Below are 26891 nucleotides of genomic sequence, written 5' to 3' on the forward strand. Positions count from 1 at the left end.
GGCACTGCAGCGGGTGCTAAAACAAAGAGACAGTCGCATGCTGCTCATCCTAGCATCATTGTTTAGGTGTCCTCAGAGCTTTCAGAACAGTGGTTGCTGCCATGGTGTTGGTAATACTGGCTACTATTGTGGTGGGTTTGATTCCTGCACTGACCACATTAAACTGAATGGATATGCTAACTGTTAGCTTAAAACTTCTTGTCAATAGGGGGGCGCTGTTTTCACTTTGGAAAAAATCGTGCCCAAATTAAACTGCCTCGTACTCTATTCTAGATCGTACAATATGCATATTATTATTACTATTGGATAGAAAACACTCTCAAGTTTCTAAAACTGTTTGAATTATATCTGTGAGTAAAACAGAACTCATTTTGCAGCAAACTTCCAGACAGGAAGTGAAAAATCTGAAAACGAGGCTCTGTTTCAGGGCCTGCCTATTCAATTGCCTAATATTTATCGATATGCATGCACTTCATACGCCTTCCACTAGATGTCAACAGGCAGTGGAAGGTGGAATGGGGTGTCTAGCTTGATCTGAGGTCGAACAAGAGCTCTTGGAATGACGTGTCCAGAATTTCCTTTCTCTACCTAGGCGCGGGAAGCACCTCCATATTGTCTTATGATAAGCGTTCGGTATACACGGCTAATATCTCCGGCTCTGTTTTTATTTGATACATATTAGAAAAACATCATAAAGTAGGTTTTTTCAACCGAGTTTCATCAGTTTATTCAACGTTTATTGGGACTTTTGGAGTTTTCCGTTCTTTTCGTCGAGAGAAACTGGGAACGTCATCAACATTGGCTAGCATTGTGGCACGAATTCGACAGGAGAATTCGACAGGAGAAAACCAAACAACGATTTATCCTCGACCTAGGACTCCTTGTACAAGATTCTGATGGAAGCTCAACAAAAGTAAGAACAATTTATGATGTTATTTCGTATTTCTGTGGAAAATGTTATTCCTATTCTCTGCCGTTTTGGCGGGCGCTGTCTCGCAATAACACAAGCTGTTTGTTATGGTAAAGTTATTTTTAAAAATCTAACACGGCGGTTGCATTAAGAACCAGTGTATCTTTCATTTGCCATACAACAAGTATTTTTATGTAAAGTTTATGATGAGTTCTTTGGTCAGATTAGGTGAGTGTCCAAAATAGCTCCGGACATTCTGGTGAATCGATGCTACATATTCACAATGTATAACCACGGTTTGCAGCTCTAAATATGCACATTTTCGAACAAAACATAAGTTTATTGTATAACCTGATGTTATAATACTGTCATCTGATGAAGTTGGTCAAGGTTAGTGATTAATTCTATATCTTTTGCTGGTTTTTGCGAATGCTATCTATGCGGTGAATAAATGCGGTTGTGTGTTTGGCTATTGTGGTAAGCTAATATAATGCTATATTGTGTTTTCGCTGTAAAACACTTAAAAAATCTGAAATATTGGCTGGATTCACAAGATGTTTATCTTTCATTTGCTGTACACCATGTATTTTTCATAAATGTTTTATGATGAGTATTTAGGTATTTCACGTTGCTCTCTGTAATTATTCTGGCTGCTTTGGTGATATTTTTGATGGTAGCTGCAATGTAAAACTATGATTTATACCTCAAATATGCACATTTTCGAACAAAACATACATTTATTGTATAACATGTTATAAGACTGTCATCTGATGAAGTTGTTTCTTGGTTAGTGACTAATTATATCTATATTTGGTCGGTTTTGTGATAGCTACCTATGCGGTAGAAACATGGTGAAAATATGCGGTTGAGTCTTTGGCTATTGTGGTTAGCTAATAGAAATACATATTGTGTTTTCGCTGTAAAACATTTTAAAAATCGGAAATGATGGCTGGATTCACAAGATGTTTCATTTGCTGTATTGGACTTGTGATTTCATGATATTTATATGCTATTATTTACTTGTGGCGCTATGCTAGGCTATGCTAGTCAGCTTTTACTGATGAGGATGCTCCCGGATCCGGGATGGGTGTTAAGTAAAGGATAACAACCATAACGGTTTGATTGAAAAAACGGTGCTATTCATATTTAATAATACATTATTCCTGAGTGTTACAAGTGTTTCAGTAAGCAGTGTTAGACTGTCAAGAAAGCTCACCGTCTCGCCAGGAAACCCAGGTTCTCCAGACCCACCAGGCTCACCCTGGGTTCCCTAGACAAAACAAAAGGCAGGCATGGAGGAAAACAAGCAATCACAGGGTCAGTATAATGTAGTCTATGTATTGCCTAAGTGGGAAGGCTATCCGTGATTCTCTGTTCCGTTATGTCAAATGATAGGTCAAAAAGTCCCCCAAAACTTCTCCCAACATCTGTGGGAGGTATGTGTGATGGGAGATGGGTACTGTTGTTTTCAGGCAATATAAAGAAGATATGAGAGGATGTGTACTCACAGGCTTACCGTCAGGGCCTGGTGGTCCTGCTCTTCCTATCTCGCCTCGGAGACCCTGTATAGCCAGTCACAATGGCATTAAAAACTTTACGGGCTAAACAACAAATGTGAATGCGTGATTGATCATGATACGCAAGTGGGATATACCCAGGAGGATCAGAAAAAAAACATTGTTTTCTAACTTGTAATGTTTTGAATGAAAGATTGTCTAAATAAATACTGCAGTAATAATGGATGGTCCGTCTAATGATTAATGATCGACAGTGATTCCTGCCGACACACTTCTAGAATGGACCCAATGTAATAAATCACACAGGATGCAGTTGCAGTGCCTGTCGCTGATAACTGAAACGTTTTAAGCTCTGGTGTCAAAGCTACCTGAGGGGAGGAGACTAACCAATCTATCAGATGTCATTTTCTTTTACAACGAATCGCCAGGAAGCAGATAGACAGAATGAGATGGAGAGAGGGGCAGAGAGAGTGTGTGTCTTGGTATACTGTATGTGTGTGGGAGAGGGTAACCCCCGGAGCGGGTGATGCTGTACTGTACCATAGGTCCAGGAGGGCCAGGTGGTCCTGGGCTGCCATTAGCACAGTCACACTCCACTTCCTCCACTGTGGGCTCACGGTCCAGGGGACACTGGGACAGATACACACTGAAGTCAGTGACACTCTAATGCAGACAATAAATGGTTAAAAAGAGCAGAGACAACAAGTCCTCACTCACCCTCTCATCATCCTGTGAAAGAAAAAAGAAAGAAATATATATATCACTATAACCATATACCCAGTTTATGTAAACTGCACTTCAAACTGCACTTTACAACTTCTTTGTCGAGATGCTATTACATTTTCTCCGTCGGTCATAATAACATTAAATAAGTAAGGAGTTGCAAGTGGTTGGGGAAATGAACAGATTTTCCCCACATTGGAATGTGTGCCTCACCACAGAGTAGATTTCACAGGCTGTCTCTCTCTCACTTTGATGAGGGTCACAATAAAGGCGCAGTTTCTGTATCTCCAACTAAAAAAAAGCGGTTAAAAAATAAAGGAAAACAAGTCAGGCAACACTGAAATTATGAAAGAGACGACATCCAACAATTTCACCCATTGTTCATCCAAATGCAATGGTCCTATTTCCCTTTAGTCCAACATAGAAAACCACATCTGCTAAATGCTTTCGTCAAATGCTTTGTGAGAGCCGTGCACGCCCCACGTAATGCCCCAGTAAATATACAGTGCCAACCTAAGTAATTATACTGGAGCAGTAGTACGCCTAAAGTCACATCCCTTGCCAATCTGCCGTAGAACAAACACTGTTCCTTCTACTCACAGGGACTGTGGTCTCCGCCCCGAACTTCTTGGCGACCTGCGTCTGGCCGTTGATGTAGATTGGCTCCACCGGCTCCAGTAGCGCCACTTCCTGGATCTCCTCATCGTCCAGGAAACCGGTTACTTGCCGGGGCCTCACGAGCAGCTTCAGCTGATGCCAGCCTTCATCAAAGAAACTCTGTAACGGATGGTGGCCGAAAAGGGTCAATCAGAACGATAGGGACACAGAGTGGATGTGACGTCCATAATACCTTTGGGCTCTAATTCACTTGCGGTTGCATCCATACCGCAAATTGTGGGCCTAAATTACGTTTCTCACTAGTGGCCATGAAACTGAACATATGTGTCCACATTGCCAGTGTAAATGTTAAAGTGTACTCTTAGTTATAATAGCTACAGCTACACTAGTTAAAATGGCGCCGACCGAGATGGCCGCCTCGCTTCGCGTTCCTTGGAAAATATGCAGTATTTTGGTTTTTTATGTGTTATTTCTTACATCGGTACCCCAGGTAATCTTAGGTTTCATTACATACAGTCGGGAGGAACTACTGAATATACGATTAACGTCAACTCACCATCGTTATAACCAGGAATATGACTTTCCCGAAACGGATCCAGTGTTTTGCCTTCCACCCAATACAATGGATCTGATCCCAGCCGGGGACCCTATGCGACGCCGTAAAAGGGGCAAACGTAGCGGTCTCTTGGTCAGGCTTCGGAGACGGGCACATCGCGCTCCACTCCCTAGCATACTACTCGCCAATGTCCAGTCTCTTGACAATAAGGTTGATGAAATCCGAGCACGGGTAACATTCCAGAGAGACATCAGGGATTGCAACGTGCTCTGCTTCACGGAAACATGGCTAACTCAAGAGACGCTAACGGAGTCGGTGCAGCCAGCTGGTTTCTTCACGCATCGCGCCGACAGAAACAAACATCTTTCTGGTAAGAAGAGGGGCGGGGGGTATGCCTTATGATTAACGAGACGTGGTGTGATCATCATAACAACACACAGGAACTCAAGTCATTCTGTTCACCTGATCTAGAACTCCTCACAATCAAATGTCGACCGCATTATCTACCAAGGGAATTCTCCTCGATCATAATCACAGCCGTATATATTCCCCCCCAAGCAGACACATCGATGGCCCTGAACGAACTTTATCTGACTCTTTGTAAACTGGAAACCACACACCCTGAGGCTGCATTCATCGTAGCTGGGGATTTTAACAAGGCTAATCTAAAAACAAAACTCCCTAAATTCTATCAGCATATCGATTGTGCTACCAGGGCTGGTAAAACCCTGGATCATTGTTATACTAACTTCCGCGACGCATATAAGGCCCTCCCCCGCCCTCCTTTCGGAAAAGCTGACCACGACTCCATTTTGTTGATTCCAGCCTACAAACAGAAACTAAAACAACAAGCTCCCGCGCTCAGGTCTGTTCAACGCTGGTCCGACCAATCTGATTCCACGCTTCAAGACTGCTTCGATCACGCGGATTGGAATATGTTCCGCATTGCGTCCAACAACAACATGGACGAATATGCTGATTCGGTGAGCGAGTTCATTAGGAAGTGCATTGACGATGTCGTACCCACAGCAACGATTAAAACATTCCCAAACCAGAAACCGTGGATTGACGGCAGCATTCGCGTGAAACTGAAAGCGCGAACCACTGCTTTTAACCAGGGCAAGGTGACCGGAAACATGACCGAATACAAACAGTGTAGCTATTCTCTCCACAAGGCAATCAAACAGGCTAAGTCCCAGTACAGAGACAAAATAGAGTCGCAATTCAACAGCTCAGACACAAGAGGTATGTGGCAGGGTCTACAGTCTATCACGGATTACAAAAAGAAAACCAGCCCCGTCGCGGACCAGGATGTCTTGCTCCCAGACAGGCTAAATAACTTTTTTGCCCGCTTTGAGGACAATACAGTGCCACTGACACGGCCCGCTACCAAAACCTGCGGGCTCTCCTTCACTGCAGCCGAGGTGAGTAAAACATTTAAACGTGTTAACCCTCGCAAGGCTGCAGGCCCAGACGGCATTCCCAGCCGCGTCCTCAGAGCATGCGCAGACCAGCTGGCTGGTGTGTTTACGGACATATTCAATCAATCCTTATCCCAGTCTGCTGTTCCCACATGCTTCAAGAGGGCCACCATTGTTCCTGTTCCCAAGAAAGCTAAGGTAACCGAGCTAAACGACTACCGCCCCGTAGCACTCACTTCCGTCATCATGAAGTGCTTTGAGAGACTAGTCAAGGACCACATCACCTCCACCCTACCGGACACCATAGACCCACTCCAATTTGCTTACCGACACAATAGGTCCACAGACGACGCAATCGCAACCACACTGCACACTGCCCTAACCCATCTGGACAAGAGGAATACCTATGTGAGAATGCTGTTCATCGATTACAGCTCAGCATTTAACACCATAGTACCCTCCAAACTCGTCATCAAGCTCGAGACCCTGGGTCTCGACCCCGCCCTGTGCAACTGGGTCCTGGACTTCCTGACGGGCCGCCCCCAGGTGGTGAGGGTAGGTAACAACATCTCCACCCCGCTGATCCTCAACACTGGGGCCCCACAAGGGTGCGTTCTGAGCCCTCTCCTGTACTCCCTGTTCACCCACGACTGCGTGGCCATGCACGCCTCCAACTCAATCATCAAGTTTGCGGATGACACTACAGTGGTAGGCTTGATTACCAACAACGACGAGACGGCCTACAGGGAGGAGGTGAGGGCCCTCGGAGTGTGGTGTCAGGAAAATAACCTCACACTCAACGTCAACAAAACAAAGGAGATGATTGTGGACTTCAGGAAACAGCAGAGGGAGCACCCCCCTATCCACATCGACGGGTCAGTAGTGGAGAAGGTGGAAAGTTTTAAGTTCCTCGGTGTACACATCACGGACAAACTGAATTGGTCCACCCACACAGACAGCGTTGTGAAGAAGGCGCAGCAGCGCCTCTTCAACCTCAGGAGGCTGAAGAAATTCGGCTTGTCACCAAAAGCACTCACAAACTTCTACAGATGCACAATCGAGAGCATCCTGTCGGGCTGTATCACCGCCTGGTACGGCAACTGCTCCGCCCACAACCGTAAGGCTCTCCAGAGGGTAGTGAGGTCTGCAGAACGCATCACCGGGGGCAAACTACCTGCCCTCCAGGACACCTACACCACCCGATGTCACAGGAAGGCCATAAAGATCATCAAGGACAACAACCACCCAAGCCACTGCCTGTTCACCCCGCTATCATCCAGAAGGCGAGGTCAGTACAGGTGCATCAAAGCAGGGACCGAGAGACTGAAAAACAGCTTCTATCTCAAGGCCATCAGACTGTTAAACAGCCACCACTAACATTTAGCGGCCGCTGCCAACATACTGACTCAACTCCAGCCACTTTAAAAATGGGAATTGATGGAAATTATGTAAAAATGTACCACTAGCCACTTTAAACAATGCCACTTAATATAATGTTTACATACCCTACATTACCCATCTCATATGTATATGTATATACTGTACTCTATATCATCTACTGCATCTTGCCATCTTTATGTAATACATGTACCACTAGCCACTTTAAACTATGCCACTTTATGTTTACATACCCTACAGTACTCATCTCATATGTATATACCGTACTCTATACCATCTACTGCATCTTGCCTATGCCGTTCTGTACCATCACTCATTCATATATCTTTATGTACATATTCTTTATCCCTTTACACTTGTGTGTATAAGGTAGTAGTTGTGGAATTGTTAGGTTAGATTACTTGTTGTTATTACTGCATTGTCGGAACTAGAAGCACAAGCATTTCGCTACACTCGCATTAACATCTGCTAACCATGTGTATGTGACTAATAAAATTTGATTTGATTTGATTTGATTTACATCTAGGAGTGGGAGTACTTGTGGCACCCAAGCTTCTAGACAGGTTGTCAATGCTGCCAATCAGAGTGGTGAGCAGTGCCATGGAGCTACTTATGGCACCATCCCGCTTTTCCGTGGCACGCTCTCTTTGAACACAAAGCTGCCAAAAGGAAAACAGAAAAATCAACTGTTCCGTGGTCTTTAGACATGGCATCCACATGAATTAACGTTGCATGTTGTTCTGAATGGAGAACGCGTTGGAGTCTAAACTGCAATCCAGTCCATTGAAAGTATCAGAAATAGGAGGGTCATATTCATGATCATGGACAGACTACATTCCGACGCCAGCAGAATGTATGCCTACCATCACCTCTGTACAAGATCACAGTTAGTATCCGGTGTGTTTCCTGATAATGTCACTTGACCAGGAATAAGCCCTGGCTTTGAAAAGTCTGATATAGTGTTTTCAGTATACTGTGGTATCAGTGGAGACTACTGAGAAGAGATTGGCTCATAATAATGGCTGGAACGGAGAAAATGGAATGGCATCAAACACCTGGAAACCATGTGTTTGATGTATTTGATACCATTCCGCTGTCATTACCACGAGCCCGTTCTCCCCAATTAAGGTGTCACCAACCTCCTGTGTGTGGTATACAGTACGCTCTTTAAAAAACGTATTCCATTCTGGCTATGACAGTAGTAGAGGTCTACGTTGTTCATGTGCAAATATGTATACATGTAAACAAAAATGTACACAAGTACACAAAGATACCAACCCCAATGCCCTGCACATTAAAGGTGACCAGCTGCTCCTCATTGGTGGTGCTGGTGGTCGTGAAAGTGACAGACTTGTCCGCTCCGTTCAGTGTCACTGCTGCCTGGGTGACGCCATCTTTAGAAAGGATCCTCAACAAGTCAAACTTGTCCTGTTTGGCTGAACCCTTGAGGCGGACCGTGGCCACAAACACATAGGATGGAGGCAGACCCTCGGGGAAGATCTCCCTGAGAAAATAGTCAAATAACAAATAGAAAATTGAATCATGAATACAGTACTTGTAAACGTCTGTATGGTGACTTGTAAGTAACCTTTGAACAATGAGAGGAAATCATAAGCCTGCAAAGTATGACGAGTACAAAAAGTGTTATTATCAAGTGACTAGTCTAGGAAAAACTATGGATTCAGAGATGTTCCTGGTCAGTTCATATTGTCAAGAAAAATGATTGACATTAGTTAAGAGTAATAAGCAAAAACAAATACGTTAATTAAGATGTTTTGGAAATGTTTTCTAAGATGTGGTACTTCACTGTTGACATTATAAGAATATATAGCTACCGGAATATAATTGCTCACACATAAAACACCAACAATTTAAGGTTTATTTTAGGTGCTATGAATGCTTGTTCACCTTCCACTGTTTTCCTTCAGGCTGCCAAGAAATTATTTAGAATATTCCACTATTGCCGATGATGTTGTGCACTTTTTACCACCCACAAACATGTGTCAAAGAGGTTTGAAGTGCCACTGGCCGGAAAATCATTTGGATGTTTTCAAAAACTCTCCCAGGCTTCTAGTGTCTGAGGCTGAAGGTAGTCCAAGTGACTCACGCAGGCTTCTAGTGTCTGTGGCTGAAGGTAGTCCAAGTGACTCTCCCAGGCTTCTAGTGTCTGAGGCTGAAGGTAGTCCAAGTGACTCACCCAGGCTTCTAGTGTCTGAGGCTGAAGGTAGTCCAAGTGACTCACCCAGGCTTCTAGTGTCTGTGGCTGAAGGTAGTCCAAGTGATTCACCCAGGCTTCTAGTGTCTGTGGCTGAAGGTAGTCCAAGTGACTCACCCAGGCTTCTAGTGTCTGAGGCTGAAGGTAGTCCAAGTGACTCACCCAGGCTTCTAGTGTCTGTGGCTGAAGGTAGTCCAAGTGACTCACCCAGGCTTCTAGTGTCTGTGGCTGAAGGTAGTCCAAGTGATTCACCCAGGCTTCTAGTGTCTGTGGCTGAAGGTAGTCCAAGTGACTCACCCAGGTGTAGACGTTAGTCAGATTTCGAATTCAAGCTTGTCTTGTCACGTCTTTAGCAGAAATAACAATGCCCCGTAACTGAGTCGATATTATTATTATTATTATATTTTGTTGATTTTATTCAGATCCCCATTAGCCAATGGCAACAGCTAGTGTTACCGGGGTCCGAAATTACGAAAAATACATTATAAACAAAATACTTTACAATTGACATACATTTTAAAAACATGAACATGTAGTGTGTGTTTGTTTGTTACACATACATGTCAGTACATACGCACAACAAGTAGGTCACATGTGGGAGAGGCGTTGTGTCGTGAGGTGTTGCTTTATTTGTTATTTTAAGCAGGTTTGCGGTTCACTTGTGCTATATGAGATGGAAGGGAGTTCTATGCAATCATGGCTCTGTATAATACTGTACGTTTCCTTTAATTTGTTCTTGACCTGGGGAAAATACCCTTGGTGGCATGTCTGGTGGGGTAAGTGTGTGTGTCAGTGCCGTGTGTAAGTTGACTATGCAAACAATTTGGAATTTCCAAGACATTAATGTTTCTTATAAAAACAAGAATCAATGCAGTCAGTCTTTCCTTAACTCATAGCCATGAGAGATTGGCATGCATATTATTAATATTAGCCCTCTGATTACAATGAAGAGCAAGACGTGCCACTCTGTTCTGGGCCAGCTGCAACTTAATAAGGTCTTTCTTTGCAGCACTTGACCATATAACTGGACAATAATCAAGATAAGATGAATCTAGAGCCTGCAGGACTTACTTTGTGGAGTGTGGTGTCAAAAAGCAGAGCATCTCTTTCCCACGGACAGACCTCCCCCCATCTTTACAACCATTGGAATCAATATGTTTTGACCATGACAGTTTACAATCTAAGGTAACACCAAGTAATTTAGTCTTCTCAACTTGCTCAACAGCCACACCATTCATTACCAGATTCAGCTGAGGTCTAGAACTTAGGGAATTATTTGTACCAAATACAATGCTCTTAGTTTTAGAGAAGTTCAGGACCAGTTTATTATTGGCCACCCATTCTAAAACTGACTAAAACTCATTGTTTAGGTTTGAAATGATTTCACTAGCTGTGGTTGCTGACACGTATAGGGTTGAATCATCAGCATACATGGACTCACAGGCTTTGTTTAATGCCAGTGGTAGGTCATTGGTAAAAATAGAAAAGAGTGAAGGGCCAAGAGAGCTGCCCTGGGATACACCACACTTCACATGTTTAGCATTAAAAAAGCTTCCATTAAAGAAACCCTCTGAGTTCTATTAGATAGATAGCTTTGAATCTACGTATGTGTTATTGTTGAAAAGCCATACCACATACGTTTTCAACATGATAATTATGATCAATAATATCAAAAGCTGTACTGAAATCTAACAATACAGCTCCCACAATCTTCTTATTATGCCATTTTTTAACCACTCATCAGTCATTTGTGTCAGTGCAGTACATGTTGAGTGCCCCTCTCTATAAGCATGCTGAAAGTCTGTTGTTAATTTGTTGACAGAGAAATAGCATTGTATCTGGTCAAACACCATTTTTGCCAACAGTTTTCTAAGAGCTGGCAGCTAGCTGATAGGTCGCTCTGATAGAACCAGTAAAGGCCGCTTTACCATTCTTGGGCAGCGGAATGACTTTGGCTTCCCACCAGGCCTGAGGACAAAACACTTTGCTCTAGGTTCAGATTAAAGATATGGCATATAGGAGTTGCTATAGAGTCATCGACCATCCTCAGTAGCTTTCCATCTAAGTTGTCAATGCCAGGAGGTTTGTCATTATTGATCGTAACAATAATATGAGATAAATAGTATGAGTTCAAAATAGCTAAGCAAAGGAATTGGTTGAAGGGACCATGGTTGATGTGGAGTTTGAAGGGGAGACCCACCTTGTGTTCTCTGTGATGTCCGTTGAGGTGGTCAAGGAGAACGCTGCCTCAGACACCAGAGAGCCTTGGATCCTCTTGGCCTTCTGGTGGATATTCATGCCCAGCATCAACTCAAAGCCCTTCTCATCCCTGGAGGCCACTGGGATACGCGTAGGACACACAGACTCTTTGGACAGGAAATTACATCACATACGTCTCAGTGTGTTGTGGCATATCTACCGTAGATACAATCTAGATTGTATTTGAACATGCATGCCAAACATTATAATTAACCCATTTTGACTAGCTTCTCTTTGTAAGTAGTGAGTAGTGTAAGAAGCTCCTATGGCTTCTTAAACGTTGTTGACAAATTTCCCTGCAATTTATTGTCAAACAATGCCTCCAGCTGCAGTGTGGTTTGCAACAGCGAGCGTATCACATCTGTTTCCTGCCACCATCTTTTCTAATGCCCTTTCTTGCCACCGCCACATGTCCCTGGTTTGGCTCCAGTGCCTGCGGCTTCCCACTTCACAAAGCGTGAGTGGTGTGCAGCCTGCTTTCAGGGCAAACCTCCAGTCTCTTAAATAGGCATAGTAGCCGGGGCCCCCACACGAGATGTGACCCAATTAATGCTTTCTGTACTCTTGCAACCCAAAAAGTGAAAGAAGTCCAGGTGAAAGAAAATCTGAACAAAATCAAGGAAAAGGAATAGCGGCAACCCACCCTCGAGTCCTAAACCCACTGTTTGGGGAACTCTATCCTAGCACACCTCCAGGTAGCAGTACACCTCCTACCTTACACTCACTCACCCTCACACAGTCTCTGCTCCATGGAGTCTCGGATTCGGTCTATGTTGGCGTAGTCCTCGGCATACAGCACGTAGGTACCCCCCGGCTTGTTGGCGATGGACATCAGCTCTGAGGTGGTGATCTCGGTGCCCACTCCCACGGCGAACACAATGACGCCTTGCGCCCGCGCCTCCACGCTAGCGTCCACCACATCATCCTGGGACTTCCCGTCCGTCACCACCACCGCAATGCGGTTCTTGACGGTGCTGGTGCGCTGCGAGGACGGGAACACATGATCTACGGCGAACTTGATGGCTCGGCCCGTCTGAGTGTTCCCGCCTAGATAGCTGATGCCCTCGATGGCCTGGATGAGGTCCGGGCCACCGTGGTGCTTCCCCAGGGGGATCTCCAGACGAGGGGTGTCGCTGTACTGCACCACGGCCACCTAGTTCAACATAGTCTTATTAGAATATGTAAAAAAAAGTTACATTTAACCATTGTAGTTATATGTCAACTATGCTTTCGGTGACATATTACGGTAACACCGTACCGGGCAACTTAAGGTGCAGTGTTACACATATTGGTTCTAAGTCTGACCTGTGAGTAGTGGGAGCTGATGTCGAAGCCGCTGGTGATGTTGACGAGCCAGCTCTTGGCCTTTTTGAAGTCGCTGTGGCCCACGCTCCACGAGCCATCTATGATGTAGACTAGGTCATTCACCGCCGTGCTGCAGCCTAGGAGGGGTGGTCACAGGTGTACACACACAGTCATAGATACATTAATGTACATGCACACACACACATACACACACACCTCAAAAAGAAGATATGATCATGTACAATGTCAAAGCTTTCCATATTTAGCTCCAAACATGTCCTTCGTAATCAGGGCCAGCCCTCCCGTTAGGCAAGATTAGGCCGCCGTCTAAGGCGTGACTTGAATTTGGAGCGGCATTTTGACAATTGGCTGCTGCTCCCCGGCGCCCCTGATCGGCTACTACACCGCCCGCGGCACCCCAGCCACCAGCTCATAGTGTTGCTGCAGTTCCCGCCCCCACCCCATTCCCGCTTCTCCCGATGTTCACTCCCACTATCCTTGGTAGCTCTGGTGATGTGTGTGTTTATATGGGAGTATCCAATTGTGAAACATTAATAAAAATGAATCTGCCAATTAGATTATTGTATTTTTTTTATGTTTGTGTGTGACGAAAACGATTAGTGATTAAGGCAGTAGCCTAACCTAGCCTGTTAACGTTAGCTATCTACTACTAGTGGATATAATTTTAGCTAAAAGTAATCTATAGAAATTTGAAACAATTTGCTACCATGTCTAAGAGACAAAACTATCAGGAAGCAATGAGAAAAGAAGCACAATCTCTAACCAAAGACATTCGCTGGTGACATTTATCAGCATGCAGCAAAGTCCATCAGCTGTGTGGAGAAGGACAAGCCTACGAGGACAGGCCATTCATTCGCCGAAAATGACGAGCCCCCGTTCGCTGATTCTAGCAGTGAAGAGGGCAAACCAGAGGAGTTCGAGACAGGCACGTCCACCGATGATGAAAAATCTCTGGCTGGACAAGAACAGGTGGTTGCACAAGGCCTAGCCACACCTCCAAACAATGCAGGCAAAGACCCTACTATCTTGGACCCTGCTGCCACAGCACCACCACTGTCGACTCCCAGACAATAAACATAAAAGATACCGGTAAGTGGCCAAAATATAGGAATGGATCTTTACGGGATATGCTAGTGCAGGCTGGGTCACATCAGGATAAGGAGGGGAATTTCCCAAGAGATGAGGGGCAACAAAAGTTTTCGTTGGCCCACTACAATAGGAGGATGGCGAACGGGGAGAGAGTGGAGAGACCAAGGTTTGTCTATTCCAAGCAAAACTATGCAGCCTTCTGTTCTTGCTGCAAACTTTTTGCTGCACACGAGTGCAAATATGCACTGGTCAGGGATGGAACAAGGGACTGGAAGAATCTGTGCCACCTCCTCAGCTCGCATGAGAAGTCGCATGACCACCTAGATAGTTTCCAGAGGTGGAAGGAGCTGGAGATCAGGCTGGTGTCCAAGCAAACTGAGATGGTTTGATTTCAGGACCATGGACAGTTACCGAGAGAAAATATCGATGTCTGCAATGCAGCACCACAGCAGATGAAATAGGCCACTAGGGGGAGACAAAATAAATAAGTAGTTGAAACTGATGTTGGACAATCAAATTCGATATGTAAATAAACGAAATTCGTTAAGACTGGGTCATTGACATGAAGCTTATTTTACACTGCTCCAGCGAAACGAGGCCCGCCATGCATTTATGAAAGCAGTTGTTTCCAAAGCTCAAATGATCTTACTCTGTTTTACAGTCCTACAGAAATATTAAATATATGTTAAATGTGTTTCAAAAAGTGATATTTTAATTTTAATTGTAACAATTATGGGGCTGTGCCATGTGTGATAACAGGTGGGATATACAAGAAACGTGTTATCCTGCAGTAGGTAGTATGTTGCATAGGGATAGCAACATTGTAACTCTCAGATGCAGGGGTTAAAGATAATTGGAGCTTATTTCTTCATCTTCCAATAAATAAGTGGTAAACCTACCTGTTTGACAGACACAATTATCCTATCCATATATGTAGGTATAGCCAAATACTCCAATACTGTCGCATGCACTGATTATATACCTTCGTGTCTGGGAAGGGCTTGGTGTGTTTGACTAAAACCAGGGCTCAAATTGAGTGAGGGTATCACATACCCTTTGTTAAAGAGAGGGCAAAAAGGATATATATTGTTTGCTTTATATTTTGAAATAAATACATAAATGTATCCAGATTATATCAAGGGTTCAATAAATAACAATGCTTAACTCGGTGATGCCTTATGGTATAAACAAGCTCTAAAATGCCCGCGAAAGACGCGACTCCAATGCATATGGGGATATTGATTCCTCTCTATGACAATCTGAAGCTAAACTGCAGCCTATAATATTCAAGGAGATAAAAACACTTGACTTTGCTATTCTGTCCCTATTAATGAAGCTTTTCTCTTTCTGAAAAGAAAACACGTTTGTTTAAACCCAGACAGCTTTTATTAAGGAAGCACTTCTGTTGTTTGGTTATACAACGGACGAGTAGCCAGCAGTTGAAGCTTACAGTTTTCTGCATCAGTAGAGCCTCTGTCTGGGTGGAAAGGTAACTTTTGAAAGTGCCATGCTTAGATTCATCAGGATGTCTAAGATATAATTATTTTTGTCTCGCCTACGGCGCAGAACGTCCAGGGCATTGGTGATTTTATCAACGTAATCAGATTGAAAATATTAGACTATGTTATTCACATTGAACTGATTATATAGCCTACTAACCAGATGTGTTAAAAAATTGTGTTTATTTGTAGCATAGGCCTATTAATTGGGCTGCTATTATGTTCTGTTCCTCCAACTTTTAGCTGAGAAAAAAAATTGGCCCAGGGCCAAACCTATGGGGGACGGCAGATTTGTTAACCTGCATGTTTTCTACAGAACAGATTAGACATACCATACCAAACGTAGACATGCTGTACATACCAGCACGGATATCCTCCTCCTCTATTGCCTGTAGATATGCCAGAAACAGCAGCATAGTCAGTGACCTTAATGTCCACTCCATTGTTCTTTAAGAGGTGTCCCGGTCCAGTCTTCACAGTCTGAAATTAATACTTTCACAGTTGAGAAATGCATGTTTATAATTTACAGTATGTAAATCAACAGATTGGATTTCGGGATCAGAGAATGTCAGGGAGATGTGAAACGTCAAGAACAAACAGCAGTTTGATATGTGCAGATGTTGAAGTAAGCTGTTCTGAGATTTCATGTCAACTCTCATTTCAGACCTGAATGTCACATTTTCCAACCGTAATCATATGTAAAAACCCTCGATACGCTATCAAAATACAAAACAGCATTCACAACGTACAGTAGCCTGTGAATTTAATTGGACTGTCACTGAAATGCCTAACACCATTCCTGTTTAGAATGGGCCTGTGGTACACCCACTCATTCATATGCCTGTTCTTCCGAGAGTCTGCTGTCTCTTTTTACAAGAGAGAATGTTATGCTTCTCAGCTCTGTTTTGTTTCATGCAATGCGTGGGACACATGCGTCAGATGAGCAACCAGGCAAACTCTAAATAATGTACATAAAAAGGACATGAATAAAACAGCATGTGTCAGGAAATAGTACTTGTACGCCCATGGGCTGAAAACAAGAACCTCTCTCCCTAAAATCTGTTTTTTTCTTCCCCGACCCTTAAAAAATGTCTTGGTAGGGGAGACATTTTGCATTATGCCATAAGACGTGTGGTCTGTTTTTTTTGTGGGGGCCAGCCCACTTTCATTTAGCCTAAAAACATTGCCCCACCGACCACAGGCCTCAGCCAAAGAAAATAACAATGTAGGCAGAACGCTAGAGAACACAACACGAAAATAAACATGGCATGCTGCAGTGTGTTGGCAGGCAGTTTGAAGACAGGGGCGGGACGGCGCACAGACACACGCCTCTCTGTGCGGCGGATGTCAGTCGTGGCCAGACTGCTTCCTCCCTCCACTTCAAATCCTTCTCCACTACGATGTCATTTGAATGTCAATAGACATTCTCTTCTTTTTTAAGTCTGATCAAACAAGCATTGAGTTGTTCTGCTTCAAGTCATGGTATTGAGCCATGTATTTCAGCAAATAGCCTTGAGACCAAGTGAATAACATGTTTGTTAACATGGGGTGTCTGAGTCACAGGGATATGTAACTCTCAGGCTGTCGAGACGGTAAGTTCTTTTGAGGTAAAGGAGTGGCCTGAGTTCAAGTATCAGACACAGGGGTAAAGAGAAAGAAAAGAGACAAATGTGTCCAATGCTGGCCTTCATTCACTACTTCTCCAAGCGGTCTTGTAAAATGGTAGTACAGGTAGTAAAATGTTACAGCCTGGCTGTAACTGCAGGTCCTAGGAGAGGGCACTCAGGACATTCCCAGGGACATGGGAAGTCAATTCCCTCGTAAATCATCTGTGTGCAGCGTTTCCCTCCATCTCACTACAGTGATGGTTCCACTAAACCTGCAAATCATCCATCAGTGGTAAACAAAGCACCAGAACTGTAAATCAGGCATAAAAACAAAAAAATATATATATACACATTGTGGCTTGTTTGGAATGAATCACTGAGAAGCGACGTTACATCCATCACCAAGAACATTTAATAATCTCCCTGGCTTTATGTCCTACACAGCAAATTTGCGGCTGTTAAAATCTCGGTGTTGAGGTAAAAAAATGTTGTGAGTGTTATGTCTACCTGAGTGTTGATTATAGTGGTGTTAACACCAGTGGGATTTAAATTGACCCCACCTGCAGTGAAAAAAATTAAGTGTTTCACAGTGGAATCGACACCGCATGGTGTTGTTGTTACTCAACTGAGTTGAGTTAATTTACGTTAATCCTCCTGGAGTGAAAAAGACGTGGGAGGGGCCTCTTTCATATTTCCCAGCATGCTTTGTTGTAGGTTTATTTTTAGAACAGTTTGTTTTAATATACAGTACCAGTCAAAAGTTTGGACACACCAACTCATTCAAGGGTTTTTCTTTATTTTAACTATTTTCTACATTGTAGAATAATAGTGAAGACATCAAAACTATGAAATAACACATATAGAATCATGTAGTAACCAAACAAGTTTTCAACAAATCAAAACATAGTTTATATTTTAGATTCTTCAAAGTAGCCACCCTTTGCCTTGATGACAGCTTTGCAATGCAATCTAATACAATATATAAGTGGTTGGAATTATTGCTCCCGTTATTGAGATGGTTGTTCCAATTTAGATGGTTTAGGTAGTCTTTTATGACAAGTTCATCACCATAGCACTCATTCTGAATTTAAATTGTGGGTGATAAAAGTTATAATTATTATAATGTGGCGGCAGTTAGCCTGGCAGGTAGGAGCGCTAATTACTGGCCCAAATGTTCCTACCCGCCAGGCTAACTGCTGCCGCATTATAATAATTATAACCAAAAGGTTGCTGGATCAAAACCCTGAGCTAACAAGGTAAAAATCTGTCATTCTGCCCCTGAGCAAGGCAATTAACCCGCTGTTCCCCAGGCGCCAATGATGTCGATTAAGGCACCTCTCTGATTCAGAGGGGTTGGGTTAAATACGGAAGACACATTTCAGTTGAATGCATGACTAGGTATCCCCCTTCCCCTTCCCTAATTGTTGAAAATCCTCCCTATGGCTGGATTCCAATAGGAATACCAGCATATTGTGACCTGAGGGGGGCATAACTAAAGGCCTTATGAAATGTATAATGTAAGGTCATGAAGGGTTTACTTTATATTCAAATACATTCACTTAGGCTGTCACTTGTCGAAGGCTTCAGGACTGAAGATGAATGAATGCAACAACCATGTCTCTGTAACTAATAAACACAGTCATGGGTGGGTAACTCGAAATGCACCCTGGGAAAAAAACAAGCATAATAATACATGTGTTATTCCCTAAAACTGAGAAAGTGTAACAGCATCAGCTCTAATAAAGTGTTAATTTAAATCAGAATTTGCTACACCCACGGTGTTAGGGACCCAACACTCTGGGGATGTCAGTTTATCAGCACTTTGTGTTAGTTTAAGTGTTAGTTTAACACTATTTGAGATGGTCACCTATAATTTCAAAGAAAGTGTTACATTTAACACTGTGGGTGGTAAAATTCTGATCGCAAATTTGCTTTGTAGATGTGTCTCCTGTCTTGACCCAATATCTTCTAACTGACATCCTAATCTTTGCACTTGATTATAAAACTTTCCACATTAGTCCTGTTTTGCAAGGGCAAAGAACAACGCTAGGGATTATGCACACTCGCTGTTGATCAATCCTCACTTCACTGGCACCTCTCTCTCTCCACAGCCACATGTGTCTGTTTGCTTACATTGCATGATGTAATACGCTCCAAATAACCATCCGGTTTCAATGGTGGGAGCAGCTGATATGTTTCTCCATTGAGTGTGAGGGTGTTGGGTATTTGGCTGGCTAAATAGTGGGGAACCCTGAGATTTCCATCCAGATGTGTAACGGTTGTGGTATAATGGTGCTTTTCAACCGAAGGCCATCTGTGTGTTTTCCTATGTACCAAATCCACACGTTCCCTACCATAGCTTGTGGAAATTCCTCATCACACATGAAAATGAAAAAATCTGTCCATCGACTGAGGTTTCCTGTTTTCTCTGAGCTTACACATTTTGTGCCAAAAGCGATCAGTAAGAGTGAGCTTGACAGGTCAATGGTAAAAGCGTTAACATCTCAGCATTCGTCTGTTGTGAAGAAAGATGCACTTTGTTCAGGCTCCATAACATTGGTTGAACGTGGCAAGAGGGCCTCAAGATGGTCACAGTTATGGATTGGCCTCCATTATGGTTTAAGAAATAATGTTTTGTTTGAGTGATGCTGTAACCAGTCAAACTCAATAGCTCTTCTTGTCTTCTTCCCTTCATTTACACTGATGTGAAAGAACTGAACTGGTCAAATTGCATTCCTTGTAGGCACCCATAATATGGAGAGGAAATGAGGAGAAGAAGCTGAGATACTCCCATTGAGATGCTCACCATTCAATGAGAACTATCTGGAACATTTCCTATGAATGCCTTTTTCATAATACATTAAAAGTGTGTTTATAATGCCTTATGAGCTATGCATAAAAAACGTCCCTCTGAGACAGGCCGAAGCATTAGAGCAGACTCTTTTTCTTTCCTTGCTGCGTCCATCCAGGCGGGCACAACAACATCAGCAGCTATAAATTCCCCATGGGCCTCTCCTAGTGAAACACATCAGTCATTACACAGATGATTTACACACGCATGGCATAGCGGCAAGCCTTGAACCTGAATTGCTTGGAGCCTCACGGAACATTTGGGAATCACTGGTGCGGTCAGTGCAACCACTCCCATTACAATCAATTACATCATCTTATTAACACTTACAGTATGTCTATATTCAGCGTTCTCCTTTCACTCATCTCAATGTGGATGAATAAACATGAAGGTAGCTAAACCGCACTGGGGCACCATTGTGAATACAAAAATGCTAATTGATTCTATCAAGGATGTAATGAACTACATTAATGATGTGTGTGTGTGTGTGAGAGAGAGAGAGAGAGAGAGAGAGAGAGAGAGAGAGAGAGAGAGAGAGAGAGAGAGAGAGAGAGAGAGAGAGAGAGAGAGAGAGAGAGAGAGAGAGAGAGCATAAAGAGATCTCTGGGAATTGATGCAGCAAAACCCATTGTCAATTGAACAGGGGCGTTCTAGGGGAGAGCTGGCTTTTAGTCCTACTAAAATGATTGCAGATTGCTGCAATTCCTCAGGGACTTGGCACAGTACAATGGGCTACATGGAGGACCTACATTAAAAATACTGATAAACCGAGATTGCCGTGTTTATAATTCAAACCGATTTTCCCCATGACTTCATACATATTCTTGTGAGGCACTGTTCATTGTTGTTGAGTGAATTCATTAGGAATGACTATACACTTTATGAAGGGGTTCCTTGACTGGCGCAGTGGTCTAAGGCACTGCATCACAGTGCTAGAGGTGTCACTATAGACCAGGGTTCGATCCCGGGCTGTATCACAAACGGCCGTGATCGGGAATCCCATTTGGCGGCGCACAATTGGCCCATCATCGTCCGGGTTAGGGGAGGGTTTGGCCGGGGTAGGATGTCATTGTAAATAAGAATTTGTTCTTAACTGACTTGCCTGGTTAAATAAATCAAGTAGGTTGTTGTCAGCTTTTGAAGAATATATCCATCAGTCCATGTTCATTTGGTCCCTGAAATATCATGCAGGGATATCTTGCATTTTAGGTCCTATATTTGACCATCTGTATCCACTCGACTCCTAACGTCATATTTAGTCCCTACACTGCCAGAAAATGTGGCTTCTTCAGTTTACAGAACAGCCTTCTTCAGATTTCGGATATGTAATAATTTCAGCTGCAAGACACATTGGCCATGGTTGGAGGAAGGCATACTACTGTATATTTTCCTTACCAATGTGTAATGTGCTTCTTATCAAAACCAGTGTTTGGATGCAAGGCCACACAGGCATAATCAGATATATGGCATTTATATTTGTAGCATGTCTGCCCTTTTCTGCTCAGCGACAGTTGAATTTGTAACATTTATTTTCTGCCTCACCAACAGTTGCAGCATACAGATTCTGGGGGTACAAGATATGCTTATTCTAAAAGGCCCACTTTAAGGACAACATAATATCCTTACCATGAGGATAATCTTGGTTAACCCAGAAGTTAAATCTCACAGAATTTGGTCAGCTACAGAATCTGTCCACGAGAGATTACCATGAAGGCCAAAGTACTGTACATGATAAGCAATAAACCAACACACCATAAAATGTGACTTTTATGTTCTTTAACTGTCTCAGGTGTCTCCCCTTTGCCCCGATATGAGGTCAGTTCATCATTGCCATTGCCGCTGGGCAAGCATATGTTACCCTTTCAGTGCGGAGCCACCAATCTCCTTGAGGCAAGCCATGATGTAATATTGAGTAGCAAGCAAGTCAGTATCAGGCTAACTAAAAGTCAAGAATAGGCTGTGGTTACAGTACATAGCCTATCATTTCCTGCACCCAACAGGGGATTACATACTTTATGGTTTCCCCGTTAAATGTAGCCTATGCACTGACAATACTTACTCCAGAATAGGAACAATGTAAAGAAAAATAGCTCCAGTAATCAGCTACTCAGATAGTCTACTACAACAGTAGCCTACCATTGCAATTCAACCCGTCACCTGAATCAGATGTAGGCCGCATGAACCTTGCATCAGAAAAGACATTAAACAAAATGAAAACGTGCCTGTGGGATATCAGGCTACATTCCCATCACCACATTCCTCAAAAGCATGTAGCCTATCTTTACATCAGTTAGAATGTCTGAAAACGCAAATAGAGATCTGTAAAATGGGTTCGGAGGAATCTGCAATCTGATTGGCTGAAATGGGGTTCCAAGCCATTGACAATTCACTGTTATCTGCACTGTCTATGGAAGTAGTGTTAAGCTTCAAAATATCAATACTCCAATTCAATTACAAATAATAATCAATCAAGACAATAGTTCATTACTTTATTAGTAATTAACTATAATGTTAAGTAATCAAAGTCGTTTTGGGAATAGCCATTAATAATTTCAGTAGGAAAAAGATCCGAAAAGAAAAGCTTACCTTTTCAATTCCAAGAGACCAGTACAGTAAAAACTGTCCCTCTCCAGAGACAAACTTAGGACAAAATGATTTATAGTAGAAATAGAAATTCTCCGTATCGTCACTAGAGGGAGACTTCGCCATTGGTCCACAAGTGAAAGTGTCGCATTCGCAGGTCTTTATACCCGTGGAGCCTGTGACGTCTCATGGAAGGCTCCACATGTTGCTGCTGTCACTCCCGAGTCCAGACTTTGTGAAATAAGTGGGATAACCTTTAAATTCATTCATTAGACAGACACACAGACAGAGAGACTGACACACACACACACAGATCTTCATTGATGATTTGTTGGTTGAAAGATACACTCACACTTATAACCTCACTTTATGACATGTTTGATTGAAAATGTCTGTGTAGGCTACTATATTCAGTAGTAGCCTATTTTAACTTGTCTAACTGTAGATAGTTTTTTGTTGTTACATAAATGGTTGGATACAGAACAAGCACACATTTACCTTTACTACCCCAATGTGTATGGGAAATGTAACAGTAGTTAAAATATTTGTCCCCTGCACAGTTTCAACCAAAATGTATCTCAACAACGCTCATTAGTGACTGAAAACCTTCATGAGAGAAAGTGGCATCAGGTTGACCCTTAAAATCTACCAACTACACTGTGCATGAAAACCCTTTTTAGAGTTCTAATGTAGGTTACGCTTTACCCAAAAGATACCCATTGCAGTGTCTGAAGCAGACCAAATCCATAGATCCAGAGCCATGCTGTTGAAATACCATAGACTCCACCCTACATTCAGCCCCCTAAATGAACTATTTTCGTTCAAAACAACGACAAGAAATGTTTAACCCTTCAGACTCAGACGTTGACTATGTGGAAGGTGATGAAGACAAAATGATCTATGTCAGAGGTCACTGGATGAGTTTGGCATTTGTCAGTGGCCGGGAGGTGTCGTAGTAATTGTAGTGTATTTGAGAGTTCAAATATGTATTTAAATGTTTCTAGTGGCTGGAGAATGTTCCATATGCATAAATGCTGTGTCTTCTAATGGCGTCATTTTTGAGTTTCTGAAAACAACATCTCAAGCATTTCGGCCACCCAAACGTTTTCTTTTCATTTGATTAAGTTAAATGTTATGCTGCACATATCTTTGGCGATTTGGGTTTTGTTGGTTGTCTAACCTCTTTAAATGTCAGTTGAAAGGGCATACTTAACCAGCTCATTTTATCAATAAACAAACCAAAGTAAATGTCACTGGATCCATTATCAGTGAGAATATATTAGTACAATTGAAAAAACTGTAAATGTTGCTGTATCGTATGCAAAGGATTTCAAATACCAGCTTCTATTTTTTCTATAGTGTTCATATAAAGTGGAAGAGCTACATTCATTTTACTTCATTACAGTAATAGCCTAAATACATGACATAGCTGCATAATGCTTATACATCGCACATTTCAGCAATTTAACCTTTATGACTACCAAAAGGGATGGATGATGAACCCTGATCAAATGTTGCCCCCTGTTGCTTGCCTTCGATTACTGCTCAACATAATGCAATTATGTTTTGAACAACACCAGCTACAAAAGCTATGTGGATGGTCAAAATGTCATGTCAAAATACCATTACATTCTTTTTCTTTTTATTATGTATTTTTATTTAACTAGGCAAGTCAGTTAAGAACAAATTATTATTTACAATGACGGCCAAACCTGGACGACGCTGGGCCAATTGTGCGCCGCCCTATGGGACTCCCAATCACAGCCGGATGTGATACAGCCTGGATTCGAACCAGGCTGAAACGCAACATGTGAAGTGTTGGTCCCATGTGACGCCTCTTGCACTGAGATGCAGTGCCTTAGACCGCTGCGCCACTCAGGAGCCCTGTTGAAGTATACAGGGATTATCAAGGATATATGATTAATCTGACATACAGTCGTGGCCAAAAGTTTTGAGAATGACACAAATATTAATTTCCACAAAGTTTGCTGCTTCAGTGTCTTAGATATTTTTGTCAGATGTTACTATGGAATACTGAAGTACAATTATAAGCACTTCATAAGTGTCAAAGGCTTTCATTGACAATTACATGAAGTTGATGCAAAGAGTCAATATTTGCAGTGTTGACCCTTCTTTTTCAAGACCTCTGCAATCCGCCCTGGCATGCTGTCAATTAACTTCTGGGCCACATCCTGACTGATGGCAGCCCATTCTTGCATAATCAATGCTTGGAGTTTGTCAGAATTTGTGGGTTTTTGTTTGTCCACCCACCTCTTGAGGATTGACCACAAGTTCTCAATGGGATTAAGGTCTGGGGAGTTTCCTTGCCATGGACCCAAAATATCAATGTTTTGTTCCCCGAGCCACTGTTATCACTTTTGCCTTATGGCAAGGTGCTCCATCATGCTGGAAAAGGCATTGTTCGTCACCAAACTGTTCCTGGATGGTTGGGAGAAGTTGCTCTTGGAGGATGTGTTGGTACCGTTCTTTATTCATGGCTGTGTTCTTAGGAAAAATTGTGAGTGAGCCCACTCCCTTGGCTGAGAAGCAACCCCACACATGAATGGTCTCAGGATGCTTTACTGTTGGCATGACACAGGACTGATGGTAGCGCTCACCTTGTCTTCTCCGGACAAGCTTTTTTCCGGATGCCCCAATCGGAAAGGGTATTCATCAGAGAAAATGACTTTACCCCAGTACTCAGCAGTCCAATCCCTGTACATTTTGCAGAATATCAGTCTGTCCCTGATGTTTTTCCTGGAGAGAAGTGGCTTCTTTGCTGCCCTTCTTGACACCAAGCCATCCTCCAAAAGTCTTTGCCTCACTGTGCGTGAAGATGCACTCACAACTGCCTGCTGCCATTCCTGAGCAAGCTCTGTACTGGTGGTGCCCCGATCCCGCAGCTGAATCAAAAAGACGGTTCTGGCGCTTGTTGGACTTTCTTGGGCACCCTGAAGCCTTCTTCACAACAATTGAACCGCTCTCCTCGAAGTTCTTGATGATCCGTACTGGTGGTGCCCCGATCCCGCAGCTGAATCAAAAAGACGGTTCTGGCGCTTGTTGGACTTTCTTGGGCACCCTGAAGCCTTCTTCACAACAATTGAACCGCTCTCCTCGAAGTTCTTGATGATCCGATAAATGGTCAACTTAGGTGCAATCTTACTGGCAGCAATATCCTTGCCTGTGAAGCACTTTTTGTGCAAAGCAATGATGACGGCACATGTTTCCTTGCAGGTAACCATGATTGACAGAGGAAGAACAATGATTCCAAACACCACCCTCCTTTTGAAGCTTCCAGTCTGTTATTCGAACTCAATCAGCATGACAGAGTGATCTCCAGCCTTGTCCTCGTCAACACTGACACCTGTGTTAACGAGAGAATCACTGACATGATGTCAGTTGGTCCTTTTGTGGCAGGGCTGAAATGCAGTGGAAATGTTTTTGGGGGATTCAGTTCATTTGCATGGCAAAGAGGGACTTTGCAATTAATTGCAATTCATCTGATCACTCTTCATAACATTCTGGAGTATATGTAAATTGCCATCATACAAACTGAGGCAGCAGACTTTGTTTAAATTAATATTTGTGTCATTCTCAAAACTTTTGGCCACGACTGTATACTGAACAAAAATATAAACACAACACGTAAAGTGTTGGTCCCATGTTTCATGAGCTGAAATAAAAGATCCCAGAAATGTTCCATACACACGAAAAGCTTGTTTTCATACCTGTTAGTGAAATGTATATTTTGTCAAGATAATCCATCCACCTGACAGGTGTGGCATATCAAGAATCTGATTAAACAGCATGATCATTACACAGGTGCCACTTGTGCTGGGGACAATAAAAGGCAACTCTAAAATGTGCAGTTTTGTCACACAACACAATGCCACAATTGTCTCAAGTTTTGAGGGAGCATGCAATTGACATGCTGACTGCAGGAATGTCCAGCAGGTGTAGAGAACTTAAGAAAAAATACTTTAAAGTACTACTTAAGTAGTTTTTTTTAGGGTAACTGTACTTTACTATTTACATTTTTGACAATAACTTTTACTCCACTACATTCCCAAAGAAAATAATGTACTCCCCCCCCCCCCCCCCCCCTGACATAGAAAAGCAGTCGTTACATTTTTTATTCTTAACAGGACAGGAACATTTTCAAATTCATGCACTTATCAAGAGAACATCCCTACTGCCTCTGATTTGGCGGACTCACTAAACACAAATGCTTCATTTGTAAATTATGTCTGAGTGTTGGAATGTGCCCCTGACTATCCGTAAATTAAAAAACAAGAAAAATTGTGCCGTCTGGTTTGCCA

General features: G+C 42.8%; 1 protein-coding gene across 1 annotated transcript in view; it reads right to left on the reverse strand.

Moving 5' to 3' along the window:
• Positions 1 to 22696, reverse strand: part of LOC139531829 (collagen alpha-1(XXI) chain-like) — a 54049-nt gene extending 31353 nt beyond the window's left edge. Inside the window, exons 1-12 of the mRNA XM_071328703.1 lie at positions 22576 to 22696; positions 15893 to 16011; positions 12923 to 13059; positions 12347 to 12770; positions 11559 to 11724; positions 8422 to 8647; positions 3751 to 3927; positions 3364 to 3441; positions 3145 to 3156; positions 2968 to 3057; positions 2419 to 2472; positions 2127 to 2180 (exon numbers count right to left, since the gene is read on the reverse strand). Of these exons, the coding sequence (XP_071184804.1) occupies positions 2127 to 2180; positions 2419 to 2472; positions 2968 to 3057; positions 3145 to 3156; positions 3364 to 3441; positions 3751 to 3927; positions 8422 to 8647; positions 11559 to 11724; positions 12347 to 12770; positions 12923 to 13059; positions 15893 to 15974 (1500 nt within the window). The 5' untranslated portion in view covers positions 15975 to 16011; positions 22576 to 22696. The remainder of the gene's footprint in view (positions 1 to 2126; positions 2181 to 2418; positions 2473 to 2967; positions 3058 to 3144; positions 3157 to 3363; positions 3442 to 3750; positions 3928 to 8421; positions 8648 to 11558; positions 11725 to 12346; positions 12771 to 12922; positions 13060 to 15892; positions 16012 to 22575) is intronic.
• Between the last annotated feature and the right edge of the window lie 4195 nt (positions 22697 to 26891).

Source organism: Salvelinus alpinus, chromosome 10 (genome assembly GCF_045679555.1).
Source record: "Salvelinus alpinus chromosome 10, SLU_Salpinus.1, whole genome shotgun sequence".
Classification (NCBI taxonomy): domain Eukaryota; kingdom Metazoa; phylum Chordata; class Actinopteri; order Salmoniformes; family Salmonidae; genus Salvelinus; species Salvelinus alpinus.